At 37.7% G+C, this 22,057-nt stretch overlaps 2 protein-coding genes across 3 annotated transcripts; both read right to left on the minus strand.

The window, feature by feature from the left end:
• Nucleotides 1–7,593: 7,593 nt before the first annotated feature.
• Nucleotides 7,594–15,940, minus strand: LOC142179471 (putative calcium-binding protein CML13). The gene is made up of 8 exons (XM_075249736.1): nt 15,638–15,940; nt 14,611–14,728; nt 14,498–14,534; nt 14,406–14,433; nt 14,029–14,181; nt 13,853–13,955; nt 13,512–13,594; nt 7,594–7,815 (listed from the first exon to the last, which is right to left on the minus strand). Exons 1-7 carry the CDS (start codon nt 15,638–15,640, stop codon nt 13,530–13,532), a joined length of 507 nt encoding a protein of 168 aa, XP_075105837.1. The 5' UTR covers nt 15,641–15,940; the 3' UTR covers nt 7,594–7,815; nt 13,512–13,529.
• An 872-nt stretch (nt 15,941–16,812) lies between these two features.
• LOC107810902 (uncharacterized) lies at nt 16,813–20,595 on the minus strand. Of its 2 annotated transcripts, XR_012707706.1 has the most exons (4): nt 19,335–20,595; nt 18,941–19,248; nt 17,456–18,866; nt 16,813–17,376 (listed from the first exon to the last, which is right to left on the minus strand). XR_012707706.1 is itself a non-coding variant. In XM_075249737.1 (3 exons), exons 1-3 carry the CDS (start codon nt 19,350–19,352, stop codon nt 18,752–18,754), a joined length of 441 nt encoding a protein of 146 aa, XP_075105838.1. In that variant the 5' UTR covers nt 19,353–20,461; the 3' UTR covers nt 16,813–18,751. The 2 variants fall into 2 exon arrangements, 1 of the variants encoding a protein (XP_075105838.1); XM_075249737.1 differs by having other exon boundaries at nt 16,813–18,866; nt 19,335–20,461.
• Between the last annotated feature and the right edge of the window lie 1,462 nt (nt 20,596–22,057).

The raw sequence follows: 22,057 nt of genomic DNA on the forward strand, positions 1-22,057 counted from the left end.
ATTGAATGGAAAGGGAACATTGCTACACCGAAAGGTAGGTTTATTTCCTATCTTAAGGCAAGGAAAATGATCTCAAAAGGTTACATTTATCATCTCGTTCGCGTTAGGGATGCGAAGGCGAAACCGCCTACTTTACAATCAATCCCTGTGGTCAACGAATTCCCAGATGTTTTCCCAGATGAACTCCCAGGCCTTCCTCCTGAAAGGGAGATTGAGTTTAGCATTGATGTGTTGCCTGACACTCAACCGATCTCTATTCCTCCATACAGAATGGCCCCGGCAGAGTTGCAAGAGTTGAAGGTGCAGTTGAAGGACTTGCTAGATAAGGGCTTTATTAGGCCTAACACTTCACCTTGGGGTGCACCAGTCCTATTCGTGCGGAAGAAAGACGGGTCGTTACGGATGTGTATCGACTATCGACAGTTGAATAAGTCTACTATAAAGAACAAGTATCCACTTCCAAGAATTGATGACCTATTTGACCAACTCCAGGGTGCCAAGTATTTCTCAAAGATTGATTTACGTTCAGGGTATCATCAGGTAAGGGTTAGGGAGAAAGATATTCCAAAGACGGCCTTCCGGACAAGATATGGGCACTTTGAGTTCTTGGTGATGTCGTTCGGGCTAACAAATGCCCCAGCAGCTTTTATGGATCTCATGAATACTATATTCAGGCCCTATCTTGATGTGTTCGTGATTGTATTCATTGATGACATTCTAGTGTATTCTCGTTCGGAGGCAGAACATGCGGGCCACTTGCGGATAGTATTACAGACGCTTCAGGATCGTAAGTTATATGCTAAGCTCTCCAAATGTGAATTCTGGCTGAACTCAGTAGCATTCCTTGGCCATGTGATATCTGATAAGGGTATTAGTATCGACACTCAGAAGATCGATGCAGTAAAGAATTGGCCGAGACCTACAACACCATCAGAAGTCCGCAACTTCCTAGGGCTAGCAGGATATTATAGGCGGTTTGTAGAAGGATTTTCCTCTATATCATCACCATTGACTAAGTCAACACAAAAAACTACCAAATTCCAGTGGTCTGACACTTGTGAACGTAGTTTTCAGGAGTTGAAGAATCGATTGACATCTGCACCAGTGCTCACTCTTCCTGAAGGAACAGAAGGTTATGTGGTATATTGTGATGCCTAAGGTATAGGTTTGGGGTGCGTATTGATGCAGCGTGGGAATGTGATTGCTTATGCATCACGACAATTGAAGAAGCATGAAAAGAATTATCCAACCCATGATTTGGAATTGGCTGCAGTAATATATGCTTTGAAGATATGGCGGCACTACTTATACGGCATCCATGTTGACATCTACACAGATCACAAGAGTTTACAATACATCTTCAAGCAGAAAGAGTTGAATTTGAGGCAGCGTAGGTGGCTTGAATTATTGAAAGACTACGACGTCGAGATATTGTATCATCCCGGTAAAGCCAATGTTGTGGCAGATACTCTCAGTCGTAAATCAATGGGAAGCTTAGTACATATTGAGGCAGGTAGATGGGGGTTGATTAAAGAGCTTCATCAGCTAGCCAATATGAGAATCAGATTGTTAGACTCTGATGATGGAGGTGTTACTGTACAGAATACATCAGAATCATCTTTTGTAGCCGAGGTAAAAGCACGACAATATGAAGATCCTATCTTAGTACGATTAAGAGAAAGCATTCAACAGTGTAAAAGTATGGCTTTTGGGATCGGAAAAGATGGGGCACTGAGATACCAGAGCCGATTGTGTGTACCTAATGTGGCAGGGTTGCGAGAGAAGATTATGAATGAGATTCATCAATCCCGATATTCCATCCATCCCGGCTCGACAAAGATGTATCATGATGTCAAGGAGCAGTATTGGTGGGATAATATGAAGAAGTCTATTGCAGAATTTGTAGCCCAGTGTCCCAATTGTCAATAAGTAAAGATAGAACATTAGAAACCCGGTGGATTGCTTCAAAATATAGAGATTCCGACCTGGAAGTGGGAGGTGATTAATATGGACTTCATTATTGGATTACCTCGCTCTTATCATAAGTTTGACTCCATCTGGGTGATAATTGATCGACTTACAAAATGTGCCCATTTTCTGCCAGTGAAGACAACTTACACGGCTGAAGATTATGCAAAGTTGTATATCAAGGAGATTGTTAGGCTTCATGGTGTGCCCATATCTATTATATCAGACCGAGGAGCTCAATTTACGGCTAACTTTTGGAGGTCTTTCCAGAAGGGTTTAGGCACACAAGTAAATCTCAGCACTGCATTTCATCCGCAGACTGACGGACAAGCTGAACGTACCATTCAGACACTGGAAGATATGCTACGAGCATGTGTTCTAGATTTTAAGGGGAATTGGGATGATCATCTTCCACTCATAGAATTTGCCTATAATAATAGCTACCATTCCAGTATTAAAATGGCCCCATATGAGGCACTATACGGGAGGAGATGTAGATCACCAGTTGGATGGTTCGAAGTCGGTGAAACAGAATTATATGGGCCAGATTTGATTCACCAAGCTATTGAGAAGGTGAAAGTGATACAAGAGCGATTGAGGACGGCACAAAGCAGGCAAAAATCTTATTCTGATGTCCGACGTCGTGATCTAGAGTTTGAGGTTGGTGATTGGGTTTTCCTGAGGATCTCACCAATGAAGGGTATTATGCGTTTTGGGAAGAAAGGTAAGCTGAGTCCAAGGTATATCGGGCCGTATAAAATTCTTCGACGGATTGGACAGGTTGCTTATGAGTTAGAATTGCCATCCGAATTGGAATTTGTTCACCCGGTATTCCATGTATCTATGTTGAGAAAATGTATTGGAGACCCTTCTCGAGTCATCCCTATCAAAGATGTACAAGTTACAGAGGACCTATCATATGAAGAAGTGCCAGTGGCGATATTAGATCGGCAAGTCCGCAAGCTGAGAACAAAAGATATAGCTTCCGTCAAAGTATTGTGGAGGAACAAAAATATGGAAGAAATGACATGGGAAGCAGAAGAGGAGATGAAGTCTAAATACCTTTACTTATTCTAGAATAAAGATAACAAGGATGCTGGTGGAAGACAGAATACATTGGAAGGTGAAACGGCTATATAAGGTAAGCAATAATTTGAGAATACTCCTCCTTAATACAAAATGGTGATATGTAGATAATGTAAATACGCATAATGCTTTGTGTAGCCTTGTGAAGCCATATGTTGGGATTAATTACTTTCAAGTTTTGCTAGTGACCATTTTATAGGGGAAAATTGATCGGAAATTTCCATTGGAATCCACGATGATTTAAACTCCCCATAAACCCTTACATTCGAGGACGAATGTTCCTAAGGGGGAGGGTGTTACAACCCATATCCACATGTGTTAGTTCATGCCATATATTAGTTAACATAAATCCAAGAAGGAATTATCTTTGAGATGATAAGAAGTCAATCCTATTGGTCTTAAGTGATACAAGAGTGTATAAGGGTGATTAACCAGTATTAGAAGTTAAACGAATCAAGGATGTTGTAACTCGAATTTTCAGGTAATCTAGCGGTGCTTAATACACTCAAGAGGTCATTTATTAAGGTATTTTAATCATATAATATCCATATCATAAGTCTTGAAGTCAAACGAGTTATGAAACAAAAGTCGACAAAAGTTGTCGCAACTTAGGTTCATAATTTTACTTAAACATTAGGTCAAATGTTTCTAATCTTTTCTCATAATTTACAAGGGATTACGGGGTGATCTACCAACAAAATTAAATATCTAGGAGTCTAGTTTCCAACGCATTAAACCGTTCATCGATACGATCTCGGAGTAGAGAGATATTCACGTTTTCGCGAGACTGCGCCAAGCACCTCTCTATGGGGCCTACTAAGTCGGTTTAAGATATTTGGGCCTATATAGGATGACTCCAACCCATTTTAAGTCATTTCTTTTCACTATTTTCAGACCTTAGAACCCTAGTAACATCCTCTCAAGGTTCTCTCAAGATTCAAGACCCAAAAAAGGGCAAACAACACAAATCAAGTGTCGGGAATTTCGTGGCGCTAGTAAGTCTCTTGTTCTTCTTGTTGTTGCTCATTTTTGTGTCGTTCCAGCTCGTGTGGGAGGTTGTTTTAAAGGGTTTATGTTCTGTAAATACTCCCTCATGTTCTTAATATCAATCCTAGGTGATTTCAAGCCTTCTAAAGTGATTCTAGTGCCGAAAAACACTAATTGATCGCTAGTTTCGCTTTTTTGTTGTTGTGGCAGCATTGGAGGGATATTTCATGGAAATTTAAGGTCAAATTGGAGTTGTTATTTCTGTATAAAGGTAAGGAACCTCTTACTATATATGTATTTAAGATTATCCAAGTTGCAGCTAAGCCATTGAAGCTAGAACTTGTGAAATATATATCGAAAGGCTTGGAAGTAATGTTATTGTTTTGTGGACTGTTTTGCGTTGTTGTTGGGCTGCGTATTTTACTACTATCTTGTGGAGTTTTGGAGGAGGAAGGGTGTGGATAAACACCATATATATGTAGGGTTATGGGCTGATAGTTATTCGTAACATTTCCAGGTTGTTTGACACGACTACGATGGTCGTCGTATGTATGGAGTGATTAGGCTGTGTGTGGACTATTTTGGGAGGCTCAATATGTTTATTATTGATGTTGTTTGGGCTGCTTGGTGATTGTTTTGAATGGTGTTAGGTCATATATATAGGGGAGGTGCTGTCCGTTTCATCGTAAAATAGGTTGTGGTCGATACATAATAGTTATGACGCTTAAATGATAACGACAGTATCGTTTCTCTTATTGTAGACTAAGGAGTTTTGACAATTGCATAGCTTGAGATTGGGGCAGTATATACAAGGTATGTGAGGCTATCCCTTTCCTTCTTTTGCACGACTCCGATTGTACATAATGTAATGAACGATCTTCCAAGATACTCTACTCTTAGAAGCTAGCAGTACTTACATTGTTTTTCCTCTTATGGAACGATTGATGTTAATGTTGCTTCTCTTAGTCTTATGTTATCAATGTTGTTGGTACTTCCTGATTCTTATAAGGTTCATAGTGAAGAGTTAGTCCTAATAACGTGTACAGAGGATACCGACCTTACGTCACTCCGAAAGGTTTAGAATGTGATTCCATGAGTCGAGCATGCATTATATATATGTATCTATTTTACTCTACCGAGCCACGCTATAGTTGGCCGGGTACGACACCTATTGTGCAACCACTGATCAGTTGGGTTTTACCGAGCTTCACGTGGCCGGGTACGATTCTACCGAGCCTATTATGGCCGGGTACGATATGATGATAATGATGCCCACAGAGGCGAATGCTTTAAAGGTTTATGTATTTATACATATGTCTCATGCATTTCATGTAAGTAGCCCTCAGAGGTACTAAGATGTTACAAGTTGTATATTCTCTATCCTTGCTTACATTACTGATCGTATTTATGGTTCCTTGCCTTACATACTCAGTACTTTATTCGTACTGACGTCCTTTTATTTGTGGACGCTGCATGTCGTGCTGCAGGTCCTGATAGACAGGCAGGTGCAACTCCCCCACCACAGTAGACTGTCCAGTTCAGCGGTGATTGGCGAGATCCCTTCTCCGGACTTGCCTTGGTCTTGGTATGCAATTTTTGTTATAGACATTATGGGTATGTCGGGGCCCTGTTCCGGCTATGTTGCAACACTTATGTTCTTTTAGAGGCTCATAGACAGGTGTCGGCTCATGTATAGTTTGGTATGCCTTGTCGGCTAGTTTTTGTTGTATAGTCTTTCATAGTAGCGTGGTAGCTCATACCTTATATGTAGTTTCTTGATTGTCTGGTCATCCCCTGCTATGTATGTTCATGCCGTGATATTTTATTGCTGGTTGTCCATGATCTAGGTCTACCATTTATATTGATCTCTTTAGCCTTAAAAGATAATAATGAAGGTTAGATGAAATGTACGTTGGTGCTCGGCAAGTGTGGTCGGGTGCTAGTCATGACCCTTCAGTTTGGGTCGTGACAGTTTCGACACTATTTGGACATTGTTATTTTTTCAAAGCAGCATATTAACCCTATACACTGCTATTTTTTTTTTCTTCCAAATTTTCCTAATATTCAAAACCGGTCAGCATGCAAGTCCAAAGCAAATAAAATGCACAAGCAGTAAGTAGGATGCATCAGGATGGTCTTTTTTGTTTCAGGTTGCTATTCCTAAACGGACCCAACCCCTGTGTTGAGTCCCCTAAGTCAAAAATGCACATGATGCAGGTAAGCGTTCCTACTAGGGATCCAACATGAAATTGAGTTATTCTAGGTTCAGAACCTGGGTGTTTGTTCTAGACCTGGCTTACCCGAGCGGAGAGCTCGAGCCGGGGGGGGGGGCAGCGTACCGGGGATACAGAAGCTCAACCCGGCTTTGCAACTTATCCGAACCTCGTTCCAAAAATGGGATTGACTCTAAACAGAAAAGAAGTCACATGAAGTGCACCATTCTTCATGATTTAGAAGACCCAGAGAGGAGATGGGTTTCGACACAGTTTATATACAATTCACAAAATATCAAAGCGATAAAAGCAGTTAGTTAGCACATTAAGCATAGATCATGTAACAAAATCAGATAAAGCCAAATACAACAATTATTCCAAGCTCGAATTCTGAACCCTGAACAAAACGTTCTGGGTTTCCTCCCTAGCAGAGTCGCCAGAGCTGTCACACCTCCTTTTTCTGTCCCCAATTGGGGTGAAAGAGTTTTTCCAATTAAAGGACAATCGAAACGGAATTTGTTTATTTATTTCAGAGTCGCCACTTGGGAGATTTAGGGTGTCCCAAGTCACCAATTTAATCCCGAATCGAGGAAAAGAATGACTATGTATTACAGTCCGCGAACCAGAAATCCGGATAAGGAATTCTGTTAACCCGGGAGAAGGTGTTAGGCATTCCCGAGTTCCGTGGTTCTAGCACGGTCGCTCAACTGTCATATTCGGCTTGTTTATCTGATTTTATACAATTATGAGCTCATGTGCAAGTTTTAACTCTTTACCGCTTTTATTATTATATTTTTGAAAAGAATGTGAACCTTATTTAAAAAAAAAACATGTCTTTGGATTGCGTCACATGAAATGCACCCGCAATCCGGACACACATTTTTATTCAATGTTTTGGGATTTGGATTTGGGTCGCATGAAATGCACACCCGAGTTTAAGAAGGTAAGATTATTAAAATGCGCGCCTAAAGCGATTAGCGTATTATTATTTTGGGTAAGGCCGTAGAGTTCGCTAAGCGGCCGATCCCGAGGTCTAAGTAATTAACACATACATTTTTTGTGAGGGCCCCGCAATCTGTGCGTTTTATTTGGCGAGACTCGTCTCATTTGTATTTAAAAGGATAAACCTACAGTGACTACATTTTTTTCTAGTAAGTTCGTCTCTAAAATAAAAGAAAATCTCCCAATTAATTACATGCTAAAAAAACATAACTTATTAGTTATTAGTTTACGGCTAATGCCAATGGAAAATTGCAATCGAGTTTGTACAAAGAAAGATTGCTTTCGTTCTATATTCTATTATTTAATAACACTAGAACATGAGATTGACACACAATAATATCAAAACAAATTAACTATTCTTTGATTAATTTAAACTAACATTATTAGATGAAGGAGTTATACATATGCAACCCCATTACTCATTAATCGGTCAACTACATTTTTATACAAAGGAAGGAAAATTCTATTCAAGCACAAATCTAAACATGAGGAATTCAACAGGAACAAAGCCTGGTTAATACTTCATTTCGCCTCAAACTGAGAGTGTACAAATGTGTACCTGGAAATGGCAGTACAAGAAGAAAAGAAGGAGGAGTCAGCAGCAGTAATAACACAGCAACGCAACAACAGCAATTCGAACCAGATTCAAGGCCCAAAAAACTTTGAAGAAAACTAAACAAGCTCAATGGAACAAACCCAAAAGTTTGTAAAAAGACTAAACAACAACAACCCACGCGTGTATTAAACCCGAAACTAAACTCGTTTCTCACTTTGTTTTTATTTTCTCTTTTTCAACTCTCCAACACTCTTGAGATTTTCAGAATGTCTTCCTCTTCCAAGAATCCTCTCTAAAAAAAACCTCTCCTAAAAAAATGTCCTCTCAAAATCGTCCCCTCTTTTCTATGTCAAAATGACTCTTATTTATAGCAAGACTCTTGTCTTGAACCACTAACCCGAAATATTCCCCTAATTACATGCCTTGCCCTCACTACTTAATGTTTTTCTTATTTAATTCCCTTGTCCCCCATGCCTACATGTTTTGTCCCCCACTATGTTAAACAACTACATTATTCCCCACTAACTTATGTCTTGTCCCCCACCATGTACTATTTTAATATTGTTAATGCCTAGTGGACAGAGCACTCAGATTAAATAATTGTTCAAATTTATAATTCCAAAAATACCCCTCCGACCTTACTGAAATTACCATTTTAACCCTGAAAGTACTGCAATTTACCAATCTACCCCCATCAGCTATAACCGATTCACCTAATCAATTCCAACCAAAATACAGCAAATATAACCAATTCCTAAACAAATTCAATCAACAAATTCAAACTAAATCTAACAATATTACAGTCAAGACGAAGGATTCCAGTCATCAAAATAACATATTTCTATATTAAAAACTAAATCCTTTTAAATTAATAAGAACAACTGAAGAAATAATTAATTGAACTTCAACTTAAAACTAATAACATTATAATTAAACTAACAATTTCTACATAAAAATAAACAAGAAAAAATGAAACAAACTGAAGAAAATAACAAAACGATAAACACAAAATTAATATCAAACATATCTGATTTCAGATCCGAAAATATCAAACAAATTACGGACAGAAACGAAACTTAAACCAACTAACCGGATCGGAACGACGATGAACTCGAACGAACACAAATCTGCCCGAAAATAATTATCGCACCAAAATAACTCGACGCCGAAGACGACCACGAACGGACCATCGAAGAAGATGGTTGTTTGGTGTCGTTTGAAAAACGAAGCAGTTGCGAGGAGCCTTGGTTTTGGATCAGATGCTTCGACGAGGCAGCAACAACGCAGAAGAAGCAGATGCTGGACGAAGCTGGATGAAGCAGAAGAATGGTGGTGGTATGGGCAGTGGTGAACGGAGGCAGCCATGGGAGCTCGAGCTCGACGAAGACGAAGAGGATGAAGCAGCAGCAGTGTTTGGATGGTGAAGCAGAAGAAGCAACAGCGGTGGAGCTTGGGGCGGAACGACGACGAGCTGCTTCACGTCGTTGCTGCTGCGATAGGCGGACATGGCTGGAGCTCGTCTGGAGGAGGAAGATGGTGGAGGGTGTTCATGCTGGAGGTCGTGAGGATGATGAAGAAGATGAAGTAGAGGGGTCGTTCATGGTGGTCGTTTGAAGACGAAGCAGAAGGCGAGGTGCTAGGGTGCTGTTCGTCGAGGGAGGCAGCCATGGGAGCTCGAGCTCGAGCTCGACGACGAAGAAGAAAGCAGCCTGCTTGGATTTTGGTTTGGAGCTATGTGTGTGTGTGCTTGTGTCGAAGAAGACGATGCAAGGGCAGCCATGGATGGGGCGTGAGGAAGCTTGGAGAAGATGGAGAGAAAGAGAGAGGGGGGCGGATGGGTTTGGTTTAGGTTTAGGAAATGAAATGAAGATTAGGAGGGGTTAGGTCATTTGGGGTTATGGGGAGGATCGGGTCGACCCGGGTTGAAATGGACCATGTCATGGGGAAGGTTGGGTCTCTTTGGGCCTGTGGTTTGAAATTGAAGAAGAGACCCAATTCCGATTTTCTTTATATTTTTTGCTCTATTTTCTTTTACTTTCTAATTAATAAAACTAAAATTCTAAATTAAGTTATAAACTAAATTAACTTATCAAAAATACTAACTAATTCCTATCAACATTTATCATACATAATTAAACATCCATTAAAACAAAATTGCACAATTTGACATTAAATGCTAAAAATGCAAACGATGCATATGTTTTGTAATTTTCATTCTGGTAAAACAAACTTAATTACTCCTAATTGTAGAATTAAATCCTAAATGCAAATGTGACATATTTTTGTATTTTTTATTAATTTAACAAATAAACATGCATGGACAAATACAAATAATTATCCTAAAATGCCGCGAAAATTCTCAAAATTGCACACAAAGGAAAATCGTTTTATTTTGAATTTTTTGGGAGTAATTCTTTCATAGGGCAAAAATCACGTGCTTACAAAGGGTACAAGAGGAGCAAATACGATCATTGTGTGTATTTGCGCAAGCTTAAAGATGGTTCCTTTGTATATCTTCTCTTATATGTTGATGATATGTTGATAGCTTCCAAGAATTCGGAAGAAATTGATAAGTTGAAGATTCAACTGAAGAAGGAGTTTGAGATGAAGGATTTGGGTGAGGCAAAGAAAATTCTTGGCATGGAGATAATAAGAGATAGACATTCAAAGAAACTCTGTTTATCTCAGAAAGAATATTTGAAAAGAGTACTACAACGTTTTGGCATAGATGAAAAGACTAAGCCAGTTAGTACTCCACTTGCTCCCCATTTTAAGCTAAGTACTACTATGTCGCCAAATGATGAAGCTGAACAGGAGTATATGTCAAGGGTACCATATGCAAATGTTGTTGGTAGCTTGATGTATGCAATGGTCTGTACGAGACCTGACATTTCACAAGTTGTTGGAGTTATTAGCAGATATATGCATAATCCAGGAAAGGAGCATTGGCAAGTTGTGAAGTGGATTCTATGGTATATTCACAATACTGTAGATGTTGGGTTAGTTTTTGAGCAGGAAGACAATCAGTCTGTAGTTGGATATTGTGACTCAGGTTTTGCGGGTGATCTGGACAAACGAAAATCAACTACTGGTTATGTGTTTACTTTTGCAAAGGCACCAGTTAGTTGGAAGTCTACTTTACAGTCAACAGTTGCTTTGTCTACAACAGAGGCAGAATATATGGCATTACATAGGCTGTGAAGGAAGCAATTTGGCTTCAGGGATTGCTAACGGAGCTTGGTGTTGAACAAAAAAGTATCACAATCTTTTGTGATAGTTAAAGTGCTATTCAATTGGCGAAGAACCAAGTTTATCATGCAAAGACGAAGCACATTGATGTTCGGTATCATTTCGTACGAGAAATTATAGAATAAGGTGGAGTCACAGTGAAGAAAATTCATACTACGGAGAATCCTGCTGATATGCTGACCAAAATGGTGACTGCGGTCAAGTTTCAATATTGTTTGGATTTGATCAACATTGTTGAACACTGAAGATTGAAGATGAAGACACAACCAAAATTTGTTATTGAGAGAGAATTAAAGATGTGAAATTTTGCCAAGGTGGAGATTTGTTGAATATGACAATATCCCACATCGGTTGGGAAGTAAACTTGGTGGGAATTTTTTCCTATAAAAGGAGGCCTAATGTTTAGGATTTAAACACACCTCTCATTTGCCTTCTTATCTTCTTAAGGCATTTGTATCTTCTCTCTTTAGTATTATTTCACTTGTATTTTTGGAGTGGAATAAAATATTGGCTGTGTCCGAGGAGTAGGCAAAATTAGCCGAACCTCGTAAATTCTGGTGTTCCTTTTATTGTTGCTTTATTGTCTTATTTATTATTTGGTGGCTGTCATAATTTTTGGTATAATAGTTGTGACTTATTCACACTATATACATTTGGCTTCCGCAACAGGTACCAAATAAGTGTAAGATCGTATGAATTTCTGTTGCATTTTGTGGAGTTGCTTCAGCGAAAAAAATTAAAACATCAACAAATAACAGATGGGATAAATGGGGTCTATTGCGAGATAGTTTGATAGGTGTCCATTCATGGTTGGTGATGGAGAGATTAATAATTCGGTTAGAGTTTCCATACAAATGATGAGTAAGTGTGGGGACAAGGGATCTCCTTGACGAATCCCTCGTGTAGGGGAAAAGAAAGGTGTAGGGTGACCACTTATAAGAATAGAGTTAACAGAGGATGTACCACAGTTCATAATGAGATTTATTTGGCAAGGAGGAAAACTGAGACTGGATAGTGAATATCTGATAAAGGACCACTCTAAGTTGTCAAAAGCTTTTTCGAGGTCAATTTTAAGAAGCATCTGTCCTTGACTGCCCTTTTTGGTTTTAAATGAGTGAATCGCTTCTTGAACAATAATAGCATTGCCGACAGTGTGTCGACCTGGGATAAAGCTACTCTGATAGGGACTAATAATGGTATCAAGGTATGGGCGAATGCGCGAGACAATAATTTTAGTGATGATCTTATAACTAGTGTTACAAAGAGCGATAGGACGATATTGAGTGATTTGTTCAGGACTTTTAACCTTAGGAATTAATGTAATATAGGTTTGGTTTATTAGAGGAGAAATTAGGGAAGTGTCGAATGCATCAGTACATAATTGTTGAATAGCCGTTTGTGTATCGTTCCAAAATTGCTGGAAAAAAATTGGGTAAAAACCATCGGGGCCAGGTGCCTTTAGAGGTTGGAAGGAGTAAACAGCTTGATGAATCTCAGCATGAGTGAGAGGTCTGTGTAGGTGATGAGAGATACCAGATTTAAGAGCATTTGGGGCGTGGATAGTTTGTTGTTTGAGACTTAACATGAGATCAGTGGTGTAAATTGTATTGAAATGAGTAGCAATGATGTGCTGGATAATGGATTGATCAAATGTCCAGTTTCCTACTGTGTCATTAAGACAAAGAATATGATTTTTTCGTCGCCGATGAACTGTTGAAAGATGGAAAAACTTAGTATTCGCATCGCCGGCATGAAGGTTCTCGACTCGAGATTTGAGTTTCCAAAAGTCTTCTTCATTCTTCAAAAGGAGATTAAATTCCTGAACAAGGTTATTTTTCAGGGCAAGGTGAAAGTCAATTTTTTTGTGTGGGTCCGTTTTTTGAAAACCAGTAATACGAGCTTGAAGTAACTTTTTTTTGGCGAAAGATATTCCAACCTTTAAGAACATGGTAAGTGTGCGCAGATAAGTGTTGGAGTGATGCCAAATAGTGTTTATTAGTGGGGCAAAGCTAGGGTGACTAGTCCACATAGTTTAGTAGCGGAAGGAGGGCGAGTTGCCCGAGCAAAGATTGGAAGGTGAGGACAGAGGAATCTTGAAATAGATGGAGCCAATCAGAATTCGGAGGCGCTGACCACTTGACTAGAGTCACCTCACAGAAGCCAAGGTCGTGGAAAAGTAGTACTATTAAAAATTTTCAAATTCTCCCAGAGTTGAAATCTGTTAACTAGATTAGTGCTAACGTAGACAAGAGAAAGATTCTGTGACCCTGTATCTTTAATGCTATTATAGTACATTTGTTTTCTTTCATTTATTCATTTGGCAAAAACTAAAGTATTTAGATAAAAGTATACACAATAAATGACAGAGCACTGAGAAAGAGGACAAGGGAGAAAAGGGACAAGCAACTTCAAAGTCGAAAAGCAGGTCTCGTTTAAAACTTCACACTTACCAGTAGTATGATTTTGTTCTAGTTTCCATAGCTGGTTTTCCTCATCATTCTCATAAACTCTTCCGTGCTTACTTCTCCATCACCTACATAAGAAAGACACAGAAGTCCAGATCAGTATACTTGAGAAATGGATTAACTCGACTACAATAACATAACCAGTATATTTCCACATGTGGGGTCTAGGGAGGGCAGTATGTACGTTGCCCCTACATTTATACTTTATTTTTGTTTACTTATTGTGCCACTTTAAAGAGACCTACTCATGCTTAAGAGGGTAATGAAATTCATAAGGAGAACAAGAATGACAAATTCAGAAGAGGAATGGGGAAAAAAGAACTTACGATCGCGATCTGCTTCCTCAATCATCTCTTGTATCTCTCTTGCAGTGAAATTTTCACCCAATTCCTTGGCAATTTGCTGAATATCAGCAGCAGATATCTTTCCCTGCACTCTCATAACATGTCGAGTTAGCATCATATCGAAAAATTGGAGTACATACATTGTAAAAAGGACTTACATTTTTATCTTGGTCTAGTATGTTAAATGCTTTGTGGAGATCCTCTTTAGTGTCCCTTTCCCCTATCTTGGCAGTCATCATGTGTACAAATTCATCAAAATCGATTGCACCACTACCATCCTTGTCGACATCAGCAATCATATGTTCAACTTGCTGGAAACAAAAGGTTTTTGACATGCAACATTAGTGATGCCATAAAATGGATAAGTAAAACATCAAGAAATTGCACCTATAATATAAGAAAATGTGCTACTATCAAATACACATAACATAGAGGTATCATGATCCGATAGTTACAACAAATAAATCCAGCGACATGAAGAGGACGTAAACAAATACTATCAACAAACAGAAATTAGAAGGATGCAACAAATTACCTCCTCTGTCATTTCAAATCCAAGGGCCCTGCAATACAAGTTATTTAATTAGCGATAATAGAAAGAGTATAAATTTAGCAAAGTAACCAAACCTCATAGCAACATTCAGCTCCTTAGCATCAATAGTACCTGAACAGTGAACAGGGTTGAAACATTAAGTTAGAGGGATTGCACGCGTATATCAGTCAAACACACAAGTCAGTACCAGATCCATCAGTGTCAAACAGCTCAAACGCTTCTTTGATCTCTTGTCTTTTCTGCTGCGTCAGCCCAGGGTGACGGCTTCTAGTGTCCCTTCTTGAGATCTTTCTTGTTACGCTTGCCTAATGAGGTGCACAAGTCACTCAAATACAAATTGTTTTCAAAAGTAGAATTGACAGCGATATATATTTTTTTTTTATTACTATGATAAAATAATTGTAAGATACTCCTCACAACACACAATCAGAGTTAGCACATTTGCATCTTCCATACCAACAACAACAACAAAAAGTCAAGAATTCAATACATAGTATATATACGTTAAAAAATTAATTTTAGCTGCGTTGACACCAATGTGACTCCGCCACTGGCTCCCACATTGTAAAGTGCTTATGTAAACTATATGCAAGGCAAAAAGCTTAGGGACAAATTAATTCTTAAAAGCTTCAGTTGCCAAGTCCCAACCTCATATTCTGGTACAATCAACAAGCATAAAAAATGTTCTTGTTAAATAACCAATTATTAACCAGACAAGCAAAAGTGCAAGAATATAATATTGGCAGAGGATATATAGTTGCATCTTCTATTATGCCGAATGTTATTTCATGGAACTAATGCTAACATAAAAGGAAGACATAACAACGTCATAAAAGAACATTCAGAATCTCTTCAAACCTCATGTGAACAATCATTCGTCTATTTCCAATCAAATAACTAATTGGCTTCTATTCATCTGCGTTTTATTTATTTTGTCACCATAAACATAGAGGAAAAAGCGTTTAAGGGTGATGAATATTAAATTACATTTTAAGGGTTACAATTTCTCAAAAGTAAAAAGGGAAAAACACCTAATCATCACTTTGTAATCGCATTGCAGCTTAGACGTCAAGATGATGAATTCGACGTAATAATATATACGTGGGAATAAAAAAATTAGGATGGCAATTGGGGTGGTACGTTTATTGTAACAAACATCACATCAATGGGTATAATATTAATAGCAGAAGCTAAAAATGTACTATTCAGCACACCATAATTTATTGGAAGATCTTTTCTCAAATCACTGTCGATGTCGTCGTCTCCTTTGTCAGATGGATGCAAATCGAGAGGTTGATACTTGATATTTAATCCGAGTGGAAGAACCGGAGTAGTCGTAATTAAAGCCCAATGGGCCACTATTCTAAAATGACCCCTCTTAATGCAGGATCTCTTGATGTAAAGCACTAGTCACTAGAAATTCAAGGAAGAAAAAAAGATGAAGGACGAAGTGGGCGTTTGGACATAAGAATTGTGAAATTCCAAAACAAATAAATAAATATTTTTCTTTAGTGAAAATGGTATTTAAAATTTAGAGTTGCGTTTGGAGCTTTTTTTGAATTTTTGTGAGTGATTTGAAGTAAAAATTTTGAAAAACAACCTTTTGGAGTTTTTCTAATCACGAAATTGAGCTTCAAGTAAATTTGAAATTTTCATGACCAAACACTAATTCCGAAAAAAAGTAAAAAAAAAAAAGAAGGTGAAACAAGTTTTATGGCCAAACGGGCCCTTAGTAGTTGAGAGTAAAATTGTGGGTGGATAGTTTGATAAATACAAAGTTACTTCTATCCTTGAAAAAAAATAATTTTTTGCTTTTGCTTTTATTTTCACGAAGAAATTACACATTTTTGCTTTCTCCAAGAAACATAAGATTTTTCTGCTACTATTGAGAATCACCTAATTAACTTTTAGGCCAAATACCTTAATTAATTCAGCAGAAATAAGTAGATTCTCTATTTAAAAAAGTATTTCTTGTTTCTCAAAAGCTTTGCTCAAACATGTAATATGCTAGGACAATCCTAGCTTCAGGACGCATCAATACACAGCAGAAGAAAATAGTCAGAATTATGAAAAGCAGATATATATATTGTAAACAAGCTGCAGCCTGCAGGAGTAAGCCATCCAAGCAGTAATAAGTTCTCTTAATTACTACAATTAAGGACCTGATTTATTCCTCTCTAGAAAGCATGGGGAAGCTTGATTACATATGTAACGTGGTCGTCTAGATCATTGCTCCTCTTCGTCGGTGAACTGAGTCTTGTTAACAGAAACATAGTAAATTTTGTGTCTGCTTTAGTTATCACTATTAAAGACTTAATGATATATATATATATATATATATATATATATATATATATATATATGATATGAGTAGGTCGGGCCCTATTCATCCAATCCCGGCCCTCTCAACAAAAATTCTAGTTTCTGTCACGACCCAAACCCCGCTCCGGTCGTGATGATGCCTCTCGTGAAGACAAGACCAGCCAACAAACCTATATCGCCTTTTCAAAAATAGTTAAACATTAATAAACAATTTAAATATGATTTAATGATATAATTAACGGAAGCACAACCCGACACAGCCCTAACCGGGATATCACAAGTCACGAGCATCTATTAGGGTATAAATACAACTGAAAGCCTGGAGTGTACAAATACAGACTAATGAAATGAGGAGAGAGAAAAACAGTGCTTTCATGAATGCGAAAAAATTATCATTTTATTTTCTTTTCAGTTATTCGGTTATTCCGGGACCTCTCTCCTTGGGTAAGTATCTTATTTATGATAATGGGTAGGTGCTTCAGAGATCCCATGACCAATTATTTAATTCTAAAGAAGTACCTAACCGTAAATATCTTAAATTAAAATATTCCTGGGAACTAAAAAAAACTTTTATGGAAAACTTTTTTGACCATGTACAAACTCTCCCAACATCATCTTGTCCAGCAACATCCTATAAAACAATACAACACCATGAGAAAAAATAAAACTAGCACATAAAAAGGACCATGAAAGCTTTGAAACTAATTTACCTCTATAGTTGATTGATTTGTTAAGATGAGGTCCACGTCTATCTTTTCTTCTTGGTTTTGGTTTGGAGCAGGGTCTTGACTTGGATTTGGAGAAGGTGGTTGTTGGTTTGGAAAGCTAGAGTATACTTTCTTGTAATTTTCCACTTTGTAATAGTCCATGACATAAACTTCTATTAACTCATTGTTTTCAAGAATACTAACCACACTATGATGACAAGTCAAATCCCACCTTCTACAAGTACAAGTCTTGGCAGACATATCAACAATATATGGCCCTCCAGGACCTTCAACTAAGACCCTAGGGCCTCCTGAAAAATCAGGTTGAAACTTTGTTGCCTCCATCCTAATTTTCAACAGCTTTTTTTCAATCTTAGGGCATATTGGCCCTTGGTAGAGGTGTACATGAGGTGGTTTGATTTGGTTTTTTATTAAACCAAAATCAAACCAACTATGTCGGTTTATTAAATTCATAATCAAATCAAACCAATATAAATTCGGTTTTTTCGATTTCGTTTTTAGTCGGTTTTTTCGGTTCTCGGTTTTTCGGTTTATTTTCGGTTTTTCTTTTTAGTTATATATATTGTGCTTGAAAAAAAGATCAAATGATCACCATTATCCGCATAATTACTATTTTTCTAAATAATCTATGAGGAATACCAATTGTTCCTATGAATCATAATTGCAAGACCTTCCATAATCGAAAATGACAACAAATATGTGACACAAAGCAAAACACTGTAAATTTGATAAACCTCAACACTAAAATAATCACCAATTATGTGAGCAAGATGACAACTAACTACACCAAATATGTATTGAAAGGAGAAATCAAAATCCAATGCTGCCAATGAACCGAGGATTAACTGGATATGCAACCTAGTGCATAAGCACAGAGAACTTGGGTTTTGTTGTCTTTTGCCTTGTTGGGTTTTAATTTGGGCTTCTTATTTAGATTATGTAGATAGAATCTACTTAGTGGATAGTGAATTTACAAACCCACAAATAAATAATATCTCAAGACATTGAAAACTATAATATAGTTTAGAAAATACTTACAAACTAGATTTTAATGATTATTTTTTATGTATAAAATTTTTAAAATCTATTTATATATAATATCGGTTTGGTTTAGATTCGGTTTGATTTATTTTTTGTTAGTACCAAACCAAACCAAGAATGATCGGTTTTTTATTTTCCAATACCAAACCAACCAAACCAAACCATGAGTCGGGTTTTTTCTTCGATTTGACTTGGTTTGTCGGTTCGGTTTGACTTGATGGTTTGGCTTGTACACCCCTAGCCCTTGGTATCCCTCAATCCACTCTTTTTTTTGAACAACCTCCTCATCAACTTGTTCTTGATCATTTCTAGCACTGTTATTATGGCCTTGTCCCTAGCATCAAGTATATATCTAAAAAAATATATGTATAACTTAGTATATTATTAAAAATAAAAGTGCATAAGGAAATGCAAATTCTTAATTACCTGTTGAAGCTTTCACATAAATTGTTCAACAACATGTCACATTTGGTATGACATTTAAATAATGCTCGAGTCCAAGTATTGAATGGCCTCTCAGGGTGATTGAACCATTCTCTAGCCTCTTTGTCCTCATTTTCCAGTTCATCTAGAAACTTCTTAAACAAGACTTCATTACTCACTCTTGCCGCATTCCAAACTAAGTCTTTCAAATTCTTACCTTTGTGTTTTTGTCTGAAATCCTGATACATATGCCTAACACAATTACGGTGTTCAGCATTAGGGTTCAAATCCTTCACAGCTCCAATCAGCCCCTTCAAAAATATTATGAAACATGAAAAAAAAGAACAATAAATAAAATATAAAGAAACAGAGTAAAATACTAAAGAAATAATATTACCTTGTATCTGTCTGACATAAATGAAATGTAATGGCTGTTCTGAATCTCCAAATCCTCTCCCAGGTTAATAAGAAACCAGCTCCAAGTTTCTCTACGTTATGACTGCATATGCTATTCGAAAAATGCAATCATTTGGGTCAATAGCCACTGCACTCAACAAGTTCCCTCCATAATTTCCCTTTAACCAACAACCATCCAAGCTAATGAATGGTCTACAACCAGATTTAAAAGCATTATTAAGTGCTCCAAGACAAACATAAAACCCAAGAAATCTGCCTTCGTCCCTCCACAAAATTACAGTAGAGCCTGGATTTCTTTTTAATAATTCCTCTCTATATGATAACAACTTTGCATATTGGGTTCCCTCATCTCCATAAACCAATTTTTGTGCCATATTTCTGGCCCTCCAAACTTTCATATAACTAATTGTATAGCTATAGTCATTTCTAACAGTTTCAATTAAACCATTCACGCTCCATGATGGATCAACTCTGAATGTACTAAAATACCTATTAGCAAGCTACACAGTATTCATATGAAAGTTGTCAAACACATTTCCACCTATGTGCTCCAAATTACAAGACTTGATCTGAATAGTTGGATCAGTCTTACTCACGGCAGTAGCATACACTCTAAAAGGACACCCATTATGTTTGCATTTACATATCACTCTCTCCTGGTCGTTTTTAGAGAATTTAAGCTAAAACCTGCTTTTAATACCATAAGTTCTACAAGCATCTTTAAACTGCTTTAAGCTACTAAATTTCATTCCAAGTTCCAAACTTGGATTATATTTATGCTTCCGCTCATCGTATTCTTCATAGTGAACTGCCTCCTCTTTATCATCTTCCTTATCAGATCTCCTCCCGTCTGATAATTCCTCTGATTCAGCAACATCCCAGAGATTTTATTTGGGGCACCACCACTCAAAAAAGGAAAATTCACTATATCAAATGATCCACTATCACTCAACCAAAACATGCTGGGGGTCTGGGTCTCAAGAGAGCAGTGGATAAAAATATGGTATCCCTAACTAGCCTCTCCTAGCGTCTATTCAACAATCCTAGTTCTCTATGGGCCTTCACTCTTATTTCAAAATACAGCCACAAAAGAAACCCTATCTCCAATTCATTCATCTGGAATAACATCATAACAAGCTTGAAAATTTGTAGTCAAGGCCTACACTTGATAGTGGGCCCGGGCAACATTAACAATTGGGCCTCCGCATGGATTCCGGGGCTCCCACCTTTAAGCTCAATCATCCAGGGTCCAATTAATTACAATGACCAAACACTCAAAGTCAAAGACCTCTAGGGAATTAACTCTTGGGATCTCACAAAACTATACTTTACTCAAAAACAAAATTCTTTCCATAAAACTAGACTCCCTCACCAATGCTAGGGACATACCCACTTGGGCTCATACCTCAAATGGTATCTTTTCCTCCGGCTCTATATACAAGTTAATCTCACCACCACTTCCCAACAATTTTAAATTCCAATGGATCTGGAAACTCAACACACTCCATAAGATTAAATACTTCCTATGGCAATGCTCCTACAATTTCCTTCCTACTAAGGTATTTGCACCAAATCGAACTGCACATTGACACCCTCTGTCCCATATGTAAATAGCGGAGGAGACGCTTATTCACATTTTATTTGAATGCCCCATAACTACCAAATTTTGAAGCGACGCTCAACTCAATCTTCCTCACTTTCAGCAAAACCTTGACCACTGGCTCAATACTTTAAAAGATCTGCACAAAACTTTAGATCAATGGGATATCCCCTAGGACATGTTCTTTCCTTTTGCTTTACGGTCTCTGTGGTTAAATCGAAATAATAACTCTTTCAACAAAAAGTGTAATCAGCTTTCGCTTGAAGTAGTTCTAATACGATGCAAAGAATTTATCTACTGTACCAACTCTCCAAACCATGTTCCCCCGTCTATCACCATCACTATTAAATGGCTCCCTCCAACAAACCACTCCTTAAAATTTAACATTGATGGAGCCTTCAAAAGAAAATATAGAAAAGTAGGCATCGGGGGTGTATTCAAAAATGGCCGTGGGGATTGGATTTTGAGCTACCTCAATTTTGCCATAGCTTACACCCCTGCCTACATGAGTCGATATCTTGTGATAAAATTTTTGTTGTGATACACCCCTGCTTACACCCCTGCCTTCAAATTTGGGACTAATCTTCAACTATCTTGTGATAAAATTTTTGTTGATATTGAAATTAAGACCGATGCAACAGATGTAATTTCCTTGCTTATTAATGATACTTGTTCTATTTACTCTAACTTGGTTATTGAGTGTGACCCGAGGAAATTGCAGAATCCGCCAATCCGGCATAGCTTCAGGGAAGGGAACAAAATAACGCAATTTTTGGCCACTCAAGGATTTAAGCAATTGAGTAGCTCCACTCCCTATCTAATGGAATAGCCTCCAAACTCTCTTTTGCAAGCCCTCCACAAAGGATAAAACTGGAAGCACTTATAGTAAGACCATATCTACTACTGTAATTTCCAAATTAGTAGAAATTGGAAATCCTTTTGTAACTGGCACTACTAATGTTGACAATATGGTAGTACAACCTATGAATGAGCTCAATAGGACTCTCTATCCTTGTAATAGTACTAGTTAAGTAATAAAAATTCGTATTTCCATCAAAATGAAAAAATCTGTCAGCTAAAATGGAAATAATTGAATGATAACT

This window comes from Nicotiana tabacum, chromosome 3 (assembly GCF_000715075.1).
Source record: "Nicotiana tabacum cultivar K326 chromosome 3, ASM71507v2, whole genome shotgun sequence".
Lineage (NCBI taxonomy): Eukaryota > Viridiplantae > Streptophyta > Magnoliopsida > Solanales > Solanaceae > Nicotiana > Nicotiana tabacum.

Coding starts and splice junctions, on each gene's coding strand:
- LOC142179471 (XM_075249736.1), bottom strand. Junction 14,182..14,405: donor GATTTGAAATGACAGAGGAG/GTAATTTGTTGC, acceptor TTTTGTTTCCAG/CAAGTTGAACATATGATTGC. Junction 13,956..14,028: donor TACTAGACCAAGATAAAAAT/GTAAGTCCTTTT, acceptor ATGAGAGTGCAG/GGAAAGATATCTGCTGCTGA.
- LOC107810902 (XM_075249737.1), bottom strand. Junction 18,867..18,940: donor TTATGTGAAAGCTTCAACAG/GTAATTAAGAAT, acceptor ATATTTTTTTAG/ATATATACTTGATGCTAGGG.